This window comes from Helicoverpa armigera, chromosome 3, assembly GCF_030705265.1.
Source record: "Helicoverpa armigera isolate CAAS_96S chromosome 3, ASM3070526v1, whole genome shotgun sequence".
Lineage (NCBI taxonomy): Eukaryota > Metazoa > Arthropoda > Insecta > Lepidoptera > Noctuidae > Helicoverpa > Helicoverpa armigera.
This window is the reverse complement of record NC_087122.1, coordinates 12,593,254-12,615,456: the sequence shown is the minus strand read 5'-3', so window position 1 is coordinate 12,615,456 and position 22,203 is coordinate 12,593,254. Positions and strand designations below refer to the sequence as shown.

Here is a 22,203-nt window from a genome sequence, read left to right as displayed (position 1 = left end):
CGTAGCAGCGTAGTCCCATAGCTACGTATAATCGTAGCACCGTAGTCCTATAGCTACGTACATTCGTAGCGTCGTAGCTTGGTGCTACGAATGTGCGATAATTGGCTTTTGTCTGTGTGATGTTTGTTTTTTCCTGAGTCATTTTAAAGCAATGTGATGATTATTGTGAGAGGTTTTGTTGCATTTATAGAGCTGGATTAAGGCTTTTTAATTCTACCATTTTGTTTTATTTTTTTAAAGTGTGATGGTGGTGAAGTTTTATTCACTTTTGTAATGTTTGTTAGTTCATTGAACTGTATTGTTTTGTTTTCTTTAAACGTATACTCAGATGTCTTCTTATATTCACAAAACTATCGATTCACTGCTTAAGCAACAACTTACAACATTTTCATTCAAGAAAAAACTCTAATTTTCTCAGTGCACGTTAGATTTATATCTCACAAAATAACTACTCACTCCACAACAGGTTCACTCAACAAAGAATCCGAAAAACGCCGAACAATTTTGCATTTCATTGCACCTTACTTCGTATAGCAAAAAAGCATTTACCCCGCAAAATCCAATACTGACACTCAAATTGCTACGGCGTAGCGTCTACGTAGTACATCCGTAGCAAGGATGACGGAAAGCTAGTGGAGATGCCAAAAGGCAGGTAGGTCAGAAGCCTTTTTGTAGGTCAAGTAACGATAGGCGTGATCAGTTACTAGAACGAACGTTCGGGTTCCTTGTAAAATCAGAACCGTTGTGTCAAAGATTAGTCATTGTCGTCTTTTTTTAAATTTACTCAGCTGCATCCGGTGAGACTGGTAGCTACTCTCAATACAGTTGGGAAAAGGCTCTGATTTTATTTTTAAAACAATGCGCGGGTTCCATAGAGGAGTGTACGGAGAGGCGTTGGGCGGAGCTAGTAACGTCTCTCGTCACCCAAACACCTGCATTTTAGCGTGGTTCTTTCTTAGGAGATTTTAGGTTATGACTATGACATCTCTGCTATTCATTTAGTTCTCCATGGCTTTCAGCAATCCCCTACGGGCTACGTAGGCAGGTATAATCGGTCCATTTTTCAGGCGCGGTCAGGGTTGTCAACGTTGCCTTTTAACGTTGATTAGTTTTTGTGAATGTTCGGTCCAAACTGACAGCCCTGCGTGTTTCCACTATTTTGTTGATTGCGTTCGCAGAAAACGATTTCAGTTGGATTTAGTTCGCCATTGTTCTGTTTTCGAAGTTTTTTGAGTTTGAAACGTTTAGATTGAGAACCAGTAATTTGTTGTTAGTTTTTAGTAGTTTTCGTGAAAGTTGCATTGTGAAAGTGTTTCTCTTTGTTATATCGATAGCAATAAGACGTGATTGCAATCAAGATAGAATGTAACTTTTCATTCTTCTGAAGGATTTAATATAATCTGTCTAACAATGGCGGCACTTTGTCTCATCCCGACTCGGCTATAAAGCAACAGAGTTTCATTAAGCACACCCGTGCATTAGCTACATCAGCGCCATAGTAAAAATAATTAATTAAATCCGTCCCCCCACCCTTCATCCCCTCACCCCCCCTCGTTAGCTACACAGATGTTCTGTTTCATTTAAATGAATCCTTGACGTTTAATGATTGTTTTGAGTCGTAGCACTGACTACGTAGCGGTCTTGCTACGCCGTAGTCGCCGTGGATCATTATTATCTGTCTACCTTTTTCTCAACAGTTTTTGGGTTTTATTCCAGTATTGTCAGATCCGTCTATCGCACTTTCTCAGACCGGGATAACTTAAGGCTCCGTGGTAAGGTTGATTGTCAGATTCACTGGCTTCACGAGTGCCAAAAATTTTCAAATGACAGCATGGCTGACTAAGTCAACATGCCTTCCAAAACACGAAGGAACTCATCATGACAAGATGGTTACCCATCCACTGACCTCGTGAAGCATGCGGTTTTCACTTAACCACGATCTCTCTCTAACTAAATACGCACAGATCAATGATTTGTTTGCATTAATTAGTAGTATTGGTACGTGGCTCCAACCACATATTAACACTACGAAATTAATATAACAAGTTAAACAGCAGTTCGATTAATCCATTTAACTAAAGCAAGACTATCGTATTAAACACATATTAAACGTTGATTGGTGCGCTGCCAAAGTTTCTGGAACATTCCGAAGCAGTTTGTTGAACTAATGATATCAACTTATACGCGGTTAACGACATCAGACTGAACCGAAACTAAGTTTTACTAATTACGTTTTATTTTGTACCGCTAAGAGTAGGTGCACACTACAGACTATGCAGTCAGCCAACAGTTGGCCCGAGATGGTTAGAAAAAAATATATGTCTGGTTATTGGTATATTTCCTTCTCATAAAATTATACATTTCACTTAAGCTGTGAGAGAAAACCAGGTTCTTTCTATAAAATATATATCTAGAAGGAGCAAACGGAGGTGCACTTAGAAAAATATTAAAGTAGGTAAATTAGTCGAGAGAGTGAGTTCACAGAGAAAAATAAAAAATACATTGTGGGTAATACAGCAAAAAATACAGCTGGTTGCTGACTGCACCTCATTTCTTTTTTTTTAATATATTGAATTAAATAAAAGTACGTCTCATAACTGCCGAATTTACGGTCTTTGTTATGTGCGTACTATAATACAATTTATAACATCGAAAAAATTGTCGGCTGACTGTTTAGTCTGCAGTGTGCGGCTACTCTAAAGTGGAGTATTGCGATTAGGTGGATAATATTAGTGCACATTTCCGGTTTTGTTCGGCAAATTAAAGTTAGGATTGCAGTCGTGCAGCGTTGGACCGCGAACGGCCATAATCGTTTGAATGCATGGAGAACAAAATGACTAGCGGAGGTCCTATAACGGAAAATCACCTAAGAAAGTACGCGCCAAAATGCGGGTGGGCATTGTATAAGGAACGTTGTTGCCTTCGCCTTTATACGGCTTTTTTGGACCTGACCATTTTTTGTGATGCCAAAAATCATTCATAGATGTGTCAAGAGCCCGAAAGCCTCGTTAGTTCACTCTTGACTGACCGCTTTGGTCATACCCACCGCATGTTTTTGACCTAGAAGAAGGCGCCTAACCTACCTTATAGCATCTCTGCTCTTTCCTTACTCCGTGTTTGAATGACATGTTAATGGGGGTGAAATGGAGGGGAGGATTAAGGCAGTCATATTCGGCGGAGTTTTGGCTGTTTCCTTGAGCGAGGCTCTGTTGTTATGATGCTGTGATCCTTTATATTATTGTGTTATGTTGAGAGTACAACTGTGGTAGAGAGGTAGGAGTTTGAACTGTTATGAGGAGTCTGCATATGGTATTTTTTTGAAAGTTTCATGGATCATGGATGTGGTTAGTTCTTTGTGCGTTGCAAATTTCTTGTTTTCAAAAATATTTTATGGTCAATAATGGTTTCGTGTTTTACATGTGTGATAGTGCTTGCGTTTTCAAGTGAAGAAGGATGTTTGAAACTTTCATTTGCATTGAATCAATTACAGTGACCTTTATTATTTCATGAGCAAGTAATTATTTTTCTCACAAGAATAAGCACAGTAAAATAAAATGTTATATTCTAGTACTAAAGTAAAAAATCCGATGCTGAACTTTAAGAAAAAGGATGAGGTATCCTTTTTCTTAAAGTTCAGCTAAAATATTCAGCCGCAATTAATTTTGATCGCAAGTTATTGATGAATCCTTGCCACTTACGGCTTTTCATTCTTCTTAATGGAAGGCTCTACTCTATCGGTAATTAAATTAATTACTTTTCTTTTATGTAATAATGTTGAAGACCTATTCTGTGTCTATGCCCAGTGAACCGTGATCCTTTTTTTAGGTTGACCTTGTCTTTTGTGAATTTTAGGATTTAATCGTTGCTAGGAGTAAAGTTTTCGAAAACAGATTACAGTATAGGTAGGCGGTGTTATATCTCAAGAGAGTGGATGAACTACACCTTTGTGAATGTAAATATACATCTTCTCTGTATGCGTAAGTACCTACACACTGTTTCGGTAGCGCTCAGTAGTGGCCGAGTCGCCCAGTCAAATAATGAAAATGTGCATGTAATTGTACATTTACACGCACACAAGTAAGGCTCAATCGCTCTCGTGTGCAATTTTTAAAAGACTTCTAATTCAGCGTGTAACGAAATACAAATATTTGTCGAACCTGAAAAAAAAAACATTTATTTTCTTAATAAATACGCACTACTCCAATACACATTTACCGATACCCAGACACGAATCCAATCGATGCAGTCTGACAGGCTTGCCCTTGCTCGCCGGGCTAACTGGGGCAAAAATTGAGGTGGCTCCGGAGCCTCCGGTTGCCATGGCAACGCCCCCTCGGCTGTTGCTTCAGCCGACGTTCTGCGAATACGTATTGTGGGCGTTTCATGTTTGAACGTTTTAATGTTTGTGTGAATTTGAAGCTGTGATTTTTAGATAATGGTGGTTTTGGGGAAACGGCTAAAATAATAAATATATTTTTTATGCTTGCTGCACCTAAAAAAATGATTGCTGATCGATACTTTTAATTGTTTCACTAATATAATCTTATGTATGAAAAACAAAACATAAGGACTGTTCTATGACGACTTATGAGTGTTTCTTTACTCTGAGGGCAAAGAGTAGTGAATTATATAACACAGACAAAGACAACGGCCGTTATAATTATTTCAATACAAAAGTGAGTATAATACACAGTCTCCATCTCAAAACCATCATAGGAATATCACCACAGCAAACCGAGACCGATAGTATAAACATTTATACATATTCATCAAACTCCAACAACAACAATAATACTTAATTAATCTAAACAATCCAGTTCGAACGCCGCCCTGTAACCGACGCAACCAAATTGCTAATTTATGACGCCATTCCTATATTTATTGACCCCAATTTACGACTTAATTATATTGCCCATCGATCTGAGGGTCCTAAGTTAACAAGTGACCCCCTGACCACATGTATAGGGGGTCATTTGTTAACTTCTGTTAATATTGAGTGTACATGTATTTAAGTTGAGGAACTTTGAATTTTACGTCGCTTTTATTTGCTTGGGGCACGATTTGCCTCAGCTCTTGAGAATATGCGCATTTTTTAACATTGAGTGGCTCTGATAGAATTTATGCAACAAAACCTTTTTTGAAAGCATTTTGCTAGAGTTTGGGGAGTCTTTCCGAGAGAATAGTTTTCTGAAATAGCCTTTTTCAGGGCTGAATAGATTTTCATCAGAAGCTAGTAAAAGAGCAGATAAAATACTGGCAACTATGGCTTTTAAAATTTAAAATTGTATAGAGTAACTAAACGGTACTGGCAACTTTGTTGTTATCAGTTTGATGAACTAAAAGTTGGTTTCATGTTCAATCTTATCGTTATATAATGGTGAAACTAATATATACTTACCCTTTTTTATAGTAGTGTTTCGCAAACATCAATTTTATATGAAATACTTCGCATTTCGGTCAGCAACAAATTGGTTTTTATCCTCCCCTCCATTCTAGTTAGTGTCAACACGCTTCACAAGATTTCCCCCTCTTATCATAATATTTTTAAAAATAATTCCCAAAACAACACGTATATATAAATACATTTTATCTCACAAAAACTTGATATAAAACATCATCACACTACACACACACACTTCAGAAAAAAGGTAAAAAATTGCCACACTTCAACACGTATTTTTTTCTAAACTAAATACAGGCCATTAAAAATAACCGCCGGACCACCGGTGCGCGTGACTGTACCTCTGTCCATTCATGTCCCACCCAGGGTTGTCAACATTTCATCAGCGAAATATAGTATATTCCAAATTAAGGTATAAAAAAATATAGTAAATTAAAAATATACATAGTATTTTGGTGATAAAAAAATACTCTCAGCAGTTAAAAGTTACTGTAAAGGCTCGTTCATATTTTTTAAAATGAAGGATTTTTTGTTATATTTCGGTGTGAAAAATATTGTATTTTTACTTACTTTACGCATTTTAACAGCATATAAGTATGCATATATAGTACGCAGGCCCCAAATAAAGTACAATACTATATGTTATAGTACGGTTGGCAACCCTAGTCCCACCCCACTGTGCGCGATGGTACAGGTACACGCGTGGGACAGTATATAATAATGCTATTGTTCAATGTATTGATTTAATGGACGCTGGTGTTATTTTGTACGTTATCAAATAGTGGTTAAAGTGAGATAGTTGATTTTGTTTTGTAGTAATATGTGGGCTGTGTTCGTGGTAAAAAATACCGATTTACGATAGTAAAATAACCCAAGTTGTAAATCTATTTATTCATGTAACAATTTGTACCACATGTGTTGCAAACAAATATTTTTATACTTTTGAATTTACAATAGTAAAAATAAGTATTATCGTCCCACAAAACAAAACAGTATTCACATCACAAAATCAAAACAAGCTTCATACCTACATTTGTCTCATGTCCGTTCCCTAGAGCTTAGTTGAACGAAAATCAGAATGTCCGACGAGCATCGGAACGTCTGGCGACACCCCCCCTCGCCCCGCACTCCGCCCCACCCTCCTGTTTCAGTCGACGCCTACAGAGGAGCGAGTTGCAATTATCGAGATAGCGGTCAATATGTAGAAGTAGCGAGGCTGCCGTGTCAGGAACGCATGTTGGACCTTGTGGAAGGTGTTTTTGATAGGTATAGGATTTTTTGAAATTGACTTTTTCCAAAGGGGTTTGTGAGAATTTCATATGACCATTTGTGAAGGCACTTACCTAAAGGTAATAGGACTTTTTATACAAATATATATTGAACAAATAAACTACTGTTTAAAGTAGTAATCCAATTGAATAAGTATTTTTTATTTGTATTGTGTATTTTTAAACACATTAGTAAAACAGATTTTTAATAATAAATTCATATTAAGATGATTTATCTTTAGTTAATTGTTTGCTCAAATAGAATATTGGTACAAGCTACTGTGAAATTTTCGATAGCCAAGTAAATCAAAATCATTGTTTCAGTTGCAAAAGTACGTTATTCTCACGACTAACCTCGAAAAAACAACTGTATCCTACCCATTCTAAAAACATTAAAGAACAGAACTTCCATTTCTACAATATCTGGTACAACTTCCAATATTTATCCATTAACCAAAGACTCTCCAAAGACGACCTTATTTTCTCTCTCAACAAATAGCTACCGTACCGTATCCAATACGGTATCCGGGTGAAACAATAGCAACTAATCTAAAAACTGTTTACGGTGGCTACAGGTGCACTCGGCTACTAACTCGTCTCCAACTTATTTGACAACGGGGGTACAGGGCCGGATCAGTAAATACTATTGTATTTTGTCGGGAAAATGCGGTTGTTTTGTTCGTATTAGAAAGTGTAGTAAGGTAACGTTTTATGTGTGGTGCTGTCTTTTGAATGCGTTTTGAAGATGACAAAATTATCATTTGCCAAGCCTCCCTGCAATTATATTAAAAAGACTGAGTACTAGTATCATATATGGAACGACTACCAGTTGGATTTTGTCTCCAAATGGCCTTAAACAAAAGTCATTCGTATTTGCGCCAGGATGAGATTAACACGGTCTTTGCTACGGTAAATTTTGAATCAACCAAGGTTTTTCTTATTCTTATTTATTAATTTTCAAAGCAGTATTAACTGTTTTTTTCTCGAGAACTATTTTTAAAGTAACTGATCTGTCTAACTAGTACTACTTAATACCAAAATATCTACAATGTACCTCAAAGTGCGTCTTACCTGTAACAGTATTGTATGTATTTACAATTTGTCCCACATTAACTCCGTCTCTGCATGCCTCAGTTAATACTGTTAACAGTTTAGAAAGCGGCGGACGTTTTAATTAACCCTTTCTAGTCCATGTTAGCTGGGTCGAATGTACCCCGCCAGCGAACACTATTGCGTGCTCTGTTGTTGATTTACTGAGACCAATATTGACGTTTGGGGGTTACGAGAATATTTGAACAGGTTTTAAGATTGGCTCGTTGTGAGGTAACAGGATATAGGAGTAGGAGTTGGGTTAATATTCGGGGTTTAGTCACATTTTAAATCAGCATTATATATTTTTTTAATTTACTATTTTTAGTTGTGTAATGTGGATTCTAAGCTCAATGTCTTACTGGGCAGTGTTGTTAAATTAAAACGGTATAAAAACCCTGAAATGCGCAAACATATAAAGTGTATCTAATTGCACTAAATCGAAAGCTGCTAAACCAAAATAAATAGATTATTTCCTATTCTTTCTTCGCAGATAACCTGAACCAACCTTTCCATTCACATTTTTCCATTACGGCGCGAATAATTCAATGATAAACCGGTTTAATCCGTCAATTCGACGCCTGCCACAATAGATTAGCTACGTCTGTAGTGTCGTACGATATTTTCCGATATTTCCCGATATTTCTCTTTGCCAGTCTTTATCGTTGTTTTCTTTTATCGTGAACAGAATAAATTATCGTTGTTTTACTTCACAAGACGTGCACTTGGTGTTGTGAATAATGGCCCTCGACTTTGATTGACACGAAATTAATTTTGTTTCATAAAGAAACTTTTGTTGGTTTCTGTACTTGATTTATATTGCTTTATTCGTTTTGTGTACGGATCAATTTATTATGTTTGTAAGAGTTTCTAAAAATATGTTTTGAGAAAGTAGGTTTACGTTTTTAATTAAAGTATTTTGAAAAGATTTTTCAATCGACTGATAACTTTTATTTGAAACATATGTTTTGACGTTTTGATAGCTTTAGTATGTCGCATGATATTTGTCACTAAGATGAAGTTAAATAATGATTGAAAAAATTGCCCCTTCCTGTTAATCCAAACTTTATTACAAAAACCACACAAGAGCTCGAAAACCAACCACGAAATACATCAAAACAAAGCCACACTGTATTAAAAAAAACGACCAAAAACAAAAACACACATACATACAATTCATAGAATAAAAACATTTATAGCATAGGCGACTATTTTTTACTCGCATGCATAGCTCTATAAAACGAGTTACGCGAAAAACAACTGAACTCTAGACTTGTTTAAAAAAAAGCTATACAGAAATGTATCAAGTTATACGAATAGTAAACAAAGATATAAATCGTATGGTTTTACGTGTTTTCCTTGACATTAAATATAGTTTTATGTATGTTTCGGTGATAGAGTATGTGATTCTGTATGGTTCATAGATATCAGTGTGATTGATTTGATTTGATAAGATGCAGTTAGAATGTGTTAGATAGGTTTTTGTTGTGTTAGGACAATAGAGGTTTTTTTATAATACAGCTACATAACTTTATAAAATATCGGATTACATGCGCTATAAAAGTGCCGCGATATGCATGAAGTCATGTACTATCGAAATACTTTTTTTATTTAAATTCACATTTATTCATTCAATTTGTACAAATATGGTAAGCTTGGTTTTTACGGCTTTCTGTCACTTTTTATAAATATCGTGTACTATAGTCAACGGAAAAATATAGTTACATTAATTTAAAAATGGATGGATTCAAAAAAATCCTCTTTACCCACCTGATAGCGTATAAATAAATTACAAACTCCCGTCGTTCAGTCAAACTGTTAAAACCAAAACAAAACACTACTGGCTTCATACAAAACAAAAACAGTGTTGATAAAGCGAAAACGCGTTTAAATCATGGAGGACAAAATGACTAGCGGAGGTGCCATAACGGAAAACCGCATAAGAAAGTAGCGCGCCAAAATGCCGGTGTGCGGGGGACGAGGAATGTTACTGTCTTCGGCCTTACGCGCCTTTTTTGAACCCGATCATTTTTTGTAATACCAAAACACATTGACAGATGTCTCAAAGAACCCGAACGCCTCGTTAGTTCACTCGTAACTGACCAACAGTCATAGATACCGTACGTTTTGACCTAGAAGAAGGCGCCTGACCCATGTGCATTATGGCACCTCCGCTCATCTTTCCTTACTTAAATTAATCCATAGAACATTAATATCAGCGCTCAGCGCTTGAAGCGCTGTGGTGCAGCGCTGCAGCGCCACAGCGGTAGATTAGCGGCCTGATGCAAGTTTATTGCCGTCTAATGTAAGCAATAGCGGGTAAGCTTCAACTTATTGTGGTTTGAAGATGGTGCGCTTTTTCGTGAAATGTTGTGTCAAATTCTAAGCTGTTGTTAAATATTTTGGTGGTTTTCATGTATTCATTTTAAAAGTTTTATGCTTGCTTGTGGTATGTTTAAAGACGTTTGCAGTTGTTTAAGAATATTGGACGTCAGTGTCTATGTGTCTGACAGAACACATAAGTGAAAATTGTTATATGTGTAATCTTGAAGTGCGAAATATTCAGTCTTCTTAAACCTACCCTATAAAGACATAAATTCCACTCTTCATTCACAAAAATATATATAAAAATCCCAATAAAAACTGTAAATATATTCTAAAAGGCTGGCTGATATGTAGAAAAAACATCGATTCCACCAGACAATGCGACTGACAGCCGGGATCTCCAGTCGACATGCTGTGACTTATCCAAGTCGCGTTCCAAGCTTCGTGGCTAGTTTACAAATCTTGTTTAGCCTTTTGAAATTGAAGAGCTTATTCGGTGTTGGTGTTTGGCTCCTGTTTTTCAGAGTCAGAAGAGGGTCCTTTATAACTGATAAACATAGGGAAAAACATATAATAATAAATCATATAAAAAGAAGCCTAAATAACTCCTTGTTACATTATCTATTAGTCAGCAACAGTTCAGTCAAAATCGGATTTGCCGGAAAATATTGACAGACCAGGCAAGAAAATTGCGTGTATAAATCCACATTCAATTAGTAAAAACGTTTTTTTTATATATCTTACATACACATTACACACACTAAAATTGTATTTATTTCAATAGAAGAAACCTTTGACTTCATTCGATAATAAGTCAACATTTCAGTTCAAAGAGCGACAAAGTGTCACTTTGAGCAGTCTTCATGTGAACTTAAGCATCTATGAGTAGCCGCAAGTGGGGATAAGAGACAACGGAGGTAAAGGCTGTACCCTCGCGGGCAGAGTGCCAGCCACTCACTGTATCAGTACCAGGGTTGAGAGACTGTAATAGTCTTCGATTCCAGGTGAAATTGCCCGAATAGGAGTTTGGTCATATGTGAATGTGATATCATTATATTGAGTGAGTGAAATTCTGTAAAATGGGGGATATTTTGTGGTCTTTTTCGTTTCCGGGTGATTTAGTGGTCTAAAAATGTTTTGTGGGTGTGAAAAACAAAGTGTGAAAATTTTCACTATTGCAGTGCATTCAGGATTAATAGAAAATTTTACGGAAATGTTTTTCGTAAAACTACACCACTTCCTATGTGAAGTTCATAAACTACCGGAGAATTATATACTCAACGGAACAGTTGAAAATCCCTAAAGTTTATCACGAGTATTCACAACGTGGCACCCTTTCACATGCCTACAGACAGACGTCTTATTACTGTCTTCAAAATTTCAAGTAACTCCGAGGGTCGCATGTACAAATAAATTGCTTAGACAATGTCTTTGTTTCACAAGGGATTAGATTACGATTGCCTACCCCGGTTTCTGGTTAAAGCCTCCGCTAACTAGCTATGTAACGTGATTGTTTGAACTAATGACTTTCGCGCCAAATTGATGTTTGACAGGTGGCCATCTTGGTTTTTAGAGTGTGTCAACAATGAGGTTGAATATCAGAGTGGAAAAAATGGCGTATATTTTTTGAGTAATATTTTGTGTTTACAAACTTTTACGCTATGCCCTACATTACTAAAAAAAAAAACAAAACAAAGAACTACCATATAAATTCAAAGCTGGCAGCCCCATTTCCATTTCACAGGTTTATTTACATAACCGTTTGTAACTCATATTTATGAAATAATTTAAAATTTCGCTTCGAAACCTGACATTTATATTGGCCCAAGTGTACTTAGTGCCACTCCGTCAGTTGGCAACCCCGACAAACTTGGCAATTGAATAATAAAACGCGTAATACAATATACGACGGAGCGTAAAAAGTAAATTCGGAGCTACGTAAGTGCGTACACAAATGTATAAATTAGGATCGATCGGTGACGTTGTTTTAAATTGGGCTGAGTTTTATTTTAACTTCTTATAAAGTATTTTTAAATTAGTTAGCGGATATTCTACAATATGCTTTTTTGTATCTTATTAATGGTACTGACAGGTTAATGGAAATGTAAAAAATAAGACCAAAACATTTAAAAAATTTATTTATCATTTTTTATCGACAAGAATATAGTTCAGAGGAATGATCTCCTAGCAGCCTGTCCATAAATCAAGTTGCAATAAGTCAAAGAATTCAAATAAGTACTAAAATCTTAACAACGTATTAATTCCTCACTAACCACTGATCTTCTCATTAAAAACCTTTCACAAAATCCAAAATGTCGTAAGATCCAACATGGCCGTCACTCGAGCTATAATTCAGCAACTATTCATTCAATACGGCCGAGGTAAACCGCGGAGACTTTACGAGGCCAGCGATAATACCTGAATGGATTATGTGTCGTCACTATGCAAGATGGCGGACAGAAAGTACACTTCGTGGGGTGAACTAGGGGATTAACTTACTTGAAGTGTGTTAGAGGGCGAAATATTTTAGGTGGCTTTTGGAGTGAAGAGAGTGACAGTGTTACACTGTCAAGCTAAAGATAAAATGAAGCTAAATAGTCGATTAACTGGAAGCTACTTCACGTATCTGTTTAAAATATGACCTGAGGATGGTGTAAGTTCCCAACAGTGATAGACATGTTCAAATCGGCCTTAAACTATTCTAGAGAAGCAACAAAAAGTCATTTGTTTAACCAAAGATGTGCTTTTTTAATGAACCTTCTCGTATGTCTGCCATGCGAATCCCAAACCACACGTTGAGTATCAGATAGACAGATTTGGCTACGTAGTTACGAGGTAATTCGACACTGTAAGTGGGGATTTTTGTTACCAACGACCATAATAGTGGCTTAGGGATTAACTCACCATAAGGCTAGTACTAGGGCTTTCAATACCGGTATTACGGGATCCCGTAATACCGTGATCACGGATATATTTTGGTCTTTTTTCAATACCGGTATTAACGAGCCAATACCGTGATTACGGTATTACAATCTTTTTATAATTTTTATTATTGTGTGTTGTAATTAGTAGCGGGAAGTTGTATTAAATAAGATAAATAACTACGTACTCGTAAGATGTCATCCTCCGAGCCTTTTTCCGCCAATCTACATGGCAACGCTGCAGGGACTCCAGAACAGACCAGATTTCAACCGAGTCAAAGGCCTTCTCATAGTCCACAAATGCTAGACACAGGGGCTGATTATACTCTTCGGTCTTCTGTATAATCTGCCGCACTGTGTGGTTGTGGTCTATGGTGCCGTATCCGCTCCGAAACCCAGCCTGCTCCGATGGTTGGAATTCGTCGAATCTTCGCGCAAGTCGCTTCGTGATCACTCTTGAGATCAGCTTATGTACGTGGCTTAGGAGGGAAATGGGTCGATAGTTCTTCAGCAGGGTTTTGTCTCCCTTTCTGAAGAACAGGACCACAACACTCCTACTCCACGCCTCTGGAGTTCTCCCTTCAAACATGACGGCGTTAAAAAGCTTCTGGAGCTCCCCCAGTGCGGGCTTATCTAATGCTTTTAATAGCTCTGTTGTAATGCCATCCTCGCCAGGGGCTTTTCTATTTTTGAGCTGTCTCAAAGCGATCTCGATTTCACCATTGCTGACTTCTGGCAGGTCTTCGGTGAAATGGCGTGTTAATGTGGCTCTAGAATCCTCATTTCCGGGATTAGGTCGAGATGCATGCGATGCGTATAACCGGCCAGAGAAGATTTCCACTTCCGAAAGGACTGCCGGCACCGAAGAAATGACTTCTCCACTTGCTGTGGTCAGCTTCGTCAAGTGGCTTCTTCCAAGAGATTGTACGAACACTTTTGACCCCCGAGCAGCTCAATTGCTCTTTCAATGTCAAGAGTATTGGAGCACCGGAGGTCGCGTCATACGTGCTTGTTGATCTCTTGGTTTAGAGCCCGCTTAGCTGACGAAGTGACAGGCGGGTTTTCACGTCGTTTCTTCATAAGCCCTAATGTCTCTTCCGAAAGCTTTGATTTCTTGCCCTTACGCTGCATGTTACAGAATCTCGAACCTTCCTCCCTGAGGATCCGAAACATGTATTTGTGGTTCTGGTTAACGTCTGTTGTGGTTTCCACGGCGGCGAATCGGTTCTCCAAATTTGACTGGAACGTTTCAGATCCTGAAATGGTTTGGAGCAGTGTTGGTCAGAACCTGGCCTTCATCAGACGGAAACGTTCGGCCTTGAAGTTGATATTCAGAGAGCCTCGGACAAGTCGGTGATCGCTACCGGTATTAAACCTATTGATCACGGAGACGTCTCTGACTATGTGCTTCTTGTTCGTCTGATGAAGTCAATCTCATTTTTAGTCATAGTGTCGGGGCTATGATTGGACGCTTTTGGAAACTAAAGGATTGTGTTCGACCTAAAATTAAACTCCGATTTCGAATTAGACGAATTCGATTTGACAATATTAAAAAATATTTAACAGCCTTTCTGTAGTCAAAGGAACTGTATTAGTGTAAACGGGGTGCCAATTTACTAAAAGCGGATATTGCGCTAAAATTTATGTTGACGAAGTTAGATGGTCAAGCTAATGACATAAGCCAAAACCTTGTAAAAGCACTTCGAAGACGCATAAAGGAGCGACAACTTTTAATATCTGGAGTATTGCAATATTTGCATGACCGACAATACCGTGATCACGTGATCACGGTATTGAAATTTCTAATACCGGTATTGATACCGGATTTGAAAAAATCCGGTATTTGAAAGCCCTAGCTAGTACCACTAGTACTGGCTTTTCAAAGTGATTTCATCTCCATTTTAAAAGTATTTTTGACACTTTTTTAGGCTTAGGGTAGCAGAATAATGAGATAATGTAAATTTAGGAAGGCTTTACATCTTTACCTATTTCATGCTAGATTTTGGTTCACTTGCGTGCCAAAAGGCACGAAATCGCGCACCCGGATAAAAATCTTTACCTGATAAATAGAATATAACACTTTTTATAGAAATGTTCAAATCGGATCAGCAGTTCTTGAGATAAGCGCGTTCAAACAAACACAGGCAAACTCTTCAGCCTCTCGCATCTCCTTTCACCACCCCGACTCCATTCAAAGAAGTGTATTAAAGGTAGTATGACAAACTACGAGCTTGCTAAGCTCATCCCCTTAATAGTTTAAGTCAAACCACCCGTTAGAGTTGTAATCACCAGCCTATATAACCCAGTTAGTTACACATATTAAGCGGAATAATTTACAACCGGGATTTACATAGAATACCCAAGATTTACGAGTTTTGTATCTATTTCTTACATGTTGAATTTATGGGCTTTTGTTAGGCTTAAGAGGTAATGTGAAACACTTTGAAAACTGTAATGTAAGATGGTCTTTGTTTGAAACTGTTGTGTTAGGCATATTGTGCCTAGTAGAAGGTACAAAAAATATATGGGCATGTAAATCTGTAGTAACATTACAAATAGAAAGCTAAATCTAGGGGGATAATATCGGGACAGACTCCAAAATATTTAAGTTCTTTGTGTAGCAATTTATATTATTCTCATTGGCCATGTTTGCTTTGTATAAAACACAGTGGAATCGTGGGAAGTATCAACAAATACAAGGGAATCTGGAGATAAAGTGGAGGTAGTTTATTCATGAATTGACCAAGTAAAAGATTCCTATTGATAAATACAAAAGCAAACGAAAACGAACAACGTATATACTGGTCAAGAAACTATTAGACCATACTGAAATCCTCACGGGACCTAAAGATAGCAAAGAAAAATAAATTACCTGATTTCGCGCGCAACTGAGCACTTACATCCATCCTTTTCTAACATACTAATCCGGGCGTACGAGCGCGTTATACTTGTCACACTCTAGCTTTCATACATCACGTATAAGAGCATTGTAAGCCCCTAAAATGAGTGTTTATTGCTGATCCTTCGAGCCGGACTCTTGTGGGTTCCCTCAGCTTCGATAAAATGACCTTTATGTCTTTGAACTTAAGGTCGCTTTGTGGTTTTAAAAGGTTCAGGTGCGTGGACAGGCTTATCCAGTCGTTATTCCCCGGCAGATGTACGTAGTTCTCTCACACTGAACTATGGGGATTTGTCCAATTTGTTGTGAAAAATTATGGTCTCTGTTGCTCTTAATTCTTTTCGTTCCGTAAGTTATTGGGTGCTTCAGTTTCAAAGATTAGTTGCCTTATTCACTTAGAGAGGAAGCTAGATGGATTTTTGAAGTCAATGGCTTTTGAGAAAAGGTTTCCTTTTTCTTTGCGACTTTCCTCGATGCAGGATTTATTATAATGAGTTTTGTCTATGGTTACGTTCTGCAGTTTCTTTTTATTCTTTGTTCGGATCCTTACGAAGATAAAGGATTATTTTCTTCCTATATTATATAAAATCCTTCTTATCCTTTTCTGTATGAGTGTATCGTGGTATATTGATCGGAAGTAATAATTTTCTGTAGGATTGAGATACAAGTATTGTAAGGACTATTGAAGTATTCTTTGATGAATATTTATTTGGGAACATGTCCTGAATATATTTTGGTTAGATCTTCATAAACATGTTTATATTTCAGTTACATGAGGATTCGGCTGTCTGGGCTTAGGTTTCATATTTATTTTCTAGGACTGAGGAACCAGATGATCGAAAATGTACTTTCTTTGACAAAGGACTTAAGGTTTGAATTACGGTTTACACACACCTCAGCTATCACCAACAGATGTTATCTATTTAACTTTAAATGTCATTTTAAGTTAGTGTATTATTTTCGTATCATTTTCACCACTAACTTAACAGTTTAAAAATGTATTTTATTTATGTTATTTGCCATAAACATGTTCTTTTTTTATCTATTATTTGATCGTTCAGTCAACCCTACTGCAATCTTTCTTTCTCTTACTTTTCACCCCACTTTTTTCCACCATATTTTTCATCATAGACCTCACTAGTTACGATCATTATAATAATTGATGTTCTAATTACTTCCACCAACAGTATCGGAGCAAGGTCCTCACGAGAAGCGACTCCTGAACGCGCTGCTGGCCAACTACAACACGCTGGAGCGACCGGTGGCCAATGAGAGCGAACCTCTAGAGGTCAGGTTCGGGCTGACGCTGCAGCAGATCATTGACGTGGTGAGTGACTTCTTGATACGAGGGTCTTGTGTTGTGTTGAGGAGGCTGGAAAACTGGAAGAGAACTCCTGGTAGGCTAATTTAGATGTAAGTTCTGTGTAGGCTGTTAGCAGTTGGAAGAAAGAGGGAAGGATAAACACAGATGTCCTCAACATCATATAGCATAGAGAGTAGGGTGATTGGAATTGAAACTATAATTGATATTAGAATTGATATTATAATTTATTTCAGGTTAAGGCTCTTACAAGCACTTATGAACGTCAAAAATATAAACAAGTTTGATTCTAGTTGGCTATTCCAAAATTAGCTAAAGCTAAAGGAGACAAACACATGTTTTTGTTGATTAAAGATAATTAATTAATAAGCAAATTAGCATGAATTGATTTTATTATTATTATTGTCTCTGTGAGCTCATTAATAAATAGTGTAGTGCCGTTTATCAATCTCCTGTCGACGCGATGATCAAGAATTCCCTATCGACCTGTTTACACAAAAGGCAGAAAAATCATATCATAATAACACTAAATAACATGTGAGTATACAACTCTAACTCCGCACATCATATTTCTGCAAAAAAGGCACAAAGTACGACAGTTTTATCTCCATTCTAAAAAAAATAAATGGGTAGTTTCATTCATAATTTTAATATAAGGACCGGGGTGATTCGCTTGAGCGATCTCGTCATAATAATTTCTTGTATAAAACCGCTATTTCTCTTTTATACGGGATTAAAGTGTTGAAGGGATTGTGGCTGTCTGACGTCTGACAGTTTGCGGTGACCGTGTCACCAATTGACGGCTTTGGGTGACCAGTTTTTTTGTCATAATAGTGTAACGCTTTTCTGAATAGTGGTTTATTTTTGAGGTGGTTTCTTGTTAAGGTCGAAGGGTTTTTTGAACTCCATTATAGAATAAATGATCAGTAATTTTTCAAATCCATTTTTCAAATAACTTGTTAGATAATTTTATCGATATTTGTAAAATTATGCAAAAACATACAATGTGTGTTAATTTTTTTTTATTGAGAATACTAACTTATCCCATAGGGTAAACGGTCAGTGTTAGACTTTCAAGTTTACAAATCTTAACTTACGAAACCGCAGTTTGTTTGGGTATCATCTAAGCTTTGTTTAAGTTACCTATATAAGTAAAACTAAGCTAGAACTTACCAGTGGCCTAACCTCAACACAACTGAAGACTATGTAATCGATGTATCAACCGTTAATGCTTAATTATAAATTAACAATATTTTTATCGAAAATTCCGTCATTTTTCCTTTTCTTTGATATTTCTGTTAAACGTGAAAATGTTAATCTTTGAAGTATTCCAGTGAATAACAAGGCAGGTGGTGATATGGCTTTCCTCAAACACAATTTGGATAAATTGACGTTGTTTGTTTTATAAACAAACTTTTGGGAAGCATAATATTATAATACATTTGCGGATAAATATATATTCTATTGTTAGAATTTACTGAATTATAAGGCGATGGAATATCATACTGCTTTCGTGATGAGGGTGAATTTTGATGTTTTGAATTTGTACTCGGGTTACGATACGAATATACTCGAATGTCACTTATTATTATGTCATGCTTATATTACATTTGTGCAATTAATTTTGACATGTTTAATTTTAAGCGGCATTTTAATCATAATTAATTTTGACAATAGAAGTCCTAACCTGGAATAGAAAACCAACACCACCTTTGCACCTAGCTTTGACGTTTCGAAAGAGCTTTCATAGGCCTATTTGAAATAAAATTTTTGAGTTTGAGTTTGAGTTCAACCGACGACTTTAACGTTCGCGTTTCTAAAACGACTGTTCAGTTTGAAAATTTACTGTGAAAATTCGTAGTAAACAGTTGTGTTAAGTTAACTGACGTTTATATTTTCAGTGAACTTGGGCCTTAAGCTATTGACAAATATGACGTCATAAGTTAATACCCGATTATCCATATTAGTGAAGGTTCCATATAATTCGATCCTTGTTTGCGGTCAATTTCTGAAGCCCGTTATGCTAACTACTGGTATAACACTATAATGTGGGAAAACTATTAAAATTTACGCTAAGCCGATAATTTTAATGGTCCTTCGAATTTGGTAGGTTTTTATTAAGACAACGTGTTGGTGAAGTCTTGTCTTGTGTCGTTATGTTAATTACAATGTCCTTGATATCTTAGACATCTCAAATGTCGTGATGTAGATGTGTCTATTACACAAGTGGTTTCATGTAGGTAGTTTCAAATCGCTTTCCGACAGTCCTGTGTTATTGAATCTATAGTAAATACTCTTTGTACTGTAGTATCCTTTACTTCTGGATTGTAATAAAAATAAAAGTAAAATACAATCTTGATGGAATGCTTTAACCAAATTAGCGTTGTTTACCTTTCACGTTTCATTTTAATTTGTACAAATTTTACAAATTCGCTTTGATTTATGTTTTGATATTCAATACGGAATGCAAAAACAAATTTTCCGAAAAATAATCTAGTATTAACTTTGACTAATTAACAGAAAAATATATAACTGAAATACTAGCTCAATATACACGTTTTCAAAAAAGTATTTTTATGTAGTTTTAAAGTCTAACTTTTGATCTGTTTTTTTGTAAGCTCCGAACATCAAAGCTGCCAATTTCGCTGTGAACTTTTTAGCTTCTGAATGGGATTTTTTAAAAAGAGAATACGTAAAGAAAAAATACGCCAGCTTTTTCATGTGTGCCTGTTTTTACGTAGATGCGAATAGTAAAACAAAATGTATGCAGGTTTGGGTATGAATATGTTGAAAACATATTTTTTAGGTTAACTTAGGTTTTACTGCAAAAAAGTTAAACAGGTGTTTAAGAAAAATTCTCCTTTTTTTTTCTAAAACACGTGACGAAAGCCTGCTTTAACATTTTTATTTAAATATCATACATAAGCATGTATGACTTTCAGATATGTTAATTGATATTACTTTTAAGACATATCGCAATATACAATTGATGGCGTATATAATATAAGTTGTAACCGTACATTTACCAAAAGAATCGTAAGCCTTACTCATGTATAAACGCGAAAGCATGACTGATCATACCAAGATGAAATTTAACAGTGACATGATGATAATGTGGGTTAGAACTTAGAGCACTAGATTCTAGTTTATTATATCTGTAAACACAGCAATAAAACCTCCGACATTTATCACACATAGCAAAACATTGTTCTGATATTTGTGGAGACAAAGGGTATCAACTTTACCCAAGTTCTAGTGTTATCAGAAGCCTCTAACTATTGTTAGTCTGACTAACTTAGCACTAAGTAGCACGGTTCATTGACCCCTACTTAATAACAAACAAGATTAGTATACACTAATAAAGTTTATTTGTTTTATTAGTGAGCTGTTTTGTTAAGTGCCTTCGATAAACCTAATACATTATCCTATTAGCAGTTTTGTATTGACTGACTTCTATGTTGGTAAAAGGAATAGACTATTATTTAATCTTGGTTTTCTATGGGCCAAATGGTAATGTACGTTTTATAAGAAATGTCTCATATCATTGAGATCTTTTCATAAGGCATATATATTGCCACAGTTTTATCTCGCTTCCCAGTAATACATACGATGGAACATAGTTAAAACTATCTATATAATCCAGGTTTTTCGACGACCAAAGTTGACTGAAATGAATGATTAATTAATGAATTTGAAATAGTTACGTGCCCTGCAAATGCTATACCCGTGGAATTATTGAATTCTATATTGCAAATAAAACGGAATCAATATTAATAAACCTGCTATAATTTTCTGCAGGAATTTTATGCAGTCGATTGGAAATAGTTAATTAATAGCGCGTAATTTTATTTAGTTCGGTATGTTGCTAATTAAGCCGCATAATTTGATAAATTTGTGATGATTGAAAAGATATTTGGAATATATTAATTCTTAACCTATTTGGACTTAAAAGGAGAATGATGACCCTTGAGTTTGTTTCGATGTTCCTTCTCAAGGTAGTCCAATAGGAAATACTGTCTTGAAAAGAAAACTATTATTTCAATAATTAAAAATGTATATCATTTATCACTAAAATGCTAGTTTCTTAAATGGGAAATATATTTATTCTATATGTGTATTTGATTTTCATAATGGCAAGTCTTAATAAAAAAAAGTTCTGTTTTATATTCGTAGTCTAAATGCTTACGACTATTTTGGTACTCTATAAATACAGGAAGTAGCTTTATGAGGGCCTAAATGTAATGTAACAGGATGTCTCTCAAACAATACTGATTTAAATGTGGCTTACAACTGAGCCTTACCACAAGTTCCCCGACTTCAGCTTAATTAAATAAGTAGGAAAGTAATTCAAGTAGAATTATTGTTACGTTATATTACAATTAGGTACATTTATATTAAAATATTTGGAAGTTTTCCAGATTCTAAGCTATCTTTCTTCAATATTTAATTGATTCAAAACCACCGATTTGTATTATAAAGCTCCGTTTCCCATTTTAAAAATATTACCTTATATTTTATAACAAACCAAGATAATATAATCCTGTAACAGTTAATACCATACCAACACTTCAATATAATACTTGGATACAAATATTTTATTTTGACAAATACTGCGAATAAAAATCATTTAAAAATCTGCTCACGTATGCAAACAGTTGGTTCTCAATGAAGACTAAAATATGGACACATTCAGCATTTTGAAATCATCAGTTAGTTGTAACTGCAGAGGAAATTGAAATGTCAGTCTGACAGTGACATTGCAAGTCTGGCTTTAATAGGGTAGATGCTATTGTAAGGATATAGGAGATAGGTGTATCCTTGGGGATACATAGATAGATTTTTAAAGTATTTAAAAGTAACTTTAGTTTAAAATATATTTTCGACCCCATCGGGTTAGTAATGTAAGGGAACCTGGAGTTTTGTAAAATCGTTTTTTACAACGTATCAGTTAGTCACAATAAATGAAATAATAACAGCGT

The 22,203-nt window shown here is 36.0% G+C and overlaps 1 protein-coding gene across 3 annotated transcripts in view; it reads left to right on the top strand.

Moving 5' to 3' along the window:
- LOC110383026 (neuronal acetylcholine receptor subunit alpha-7) overlaps positions 1-22,203 on the top strand; it is a 90,592-nt gene that overhangs the window by 39,023 nt on the left and 29,366 nt on the right. For all 3 annotated transcript variants that reach the window (XM_064043698.1, XM_064043700.1, XM_064043699.1), the window contains exon 2: positions 17,091-17,230. In XM_064043698.1, the coding sequence (XP_063899768.1) occupies positions 17,091-17,230 (140 nt within the window). The remainder of the gene's footprint in view (positions 1-17,090; positions 17,231-22,203) is intronic.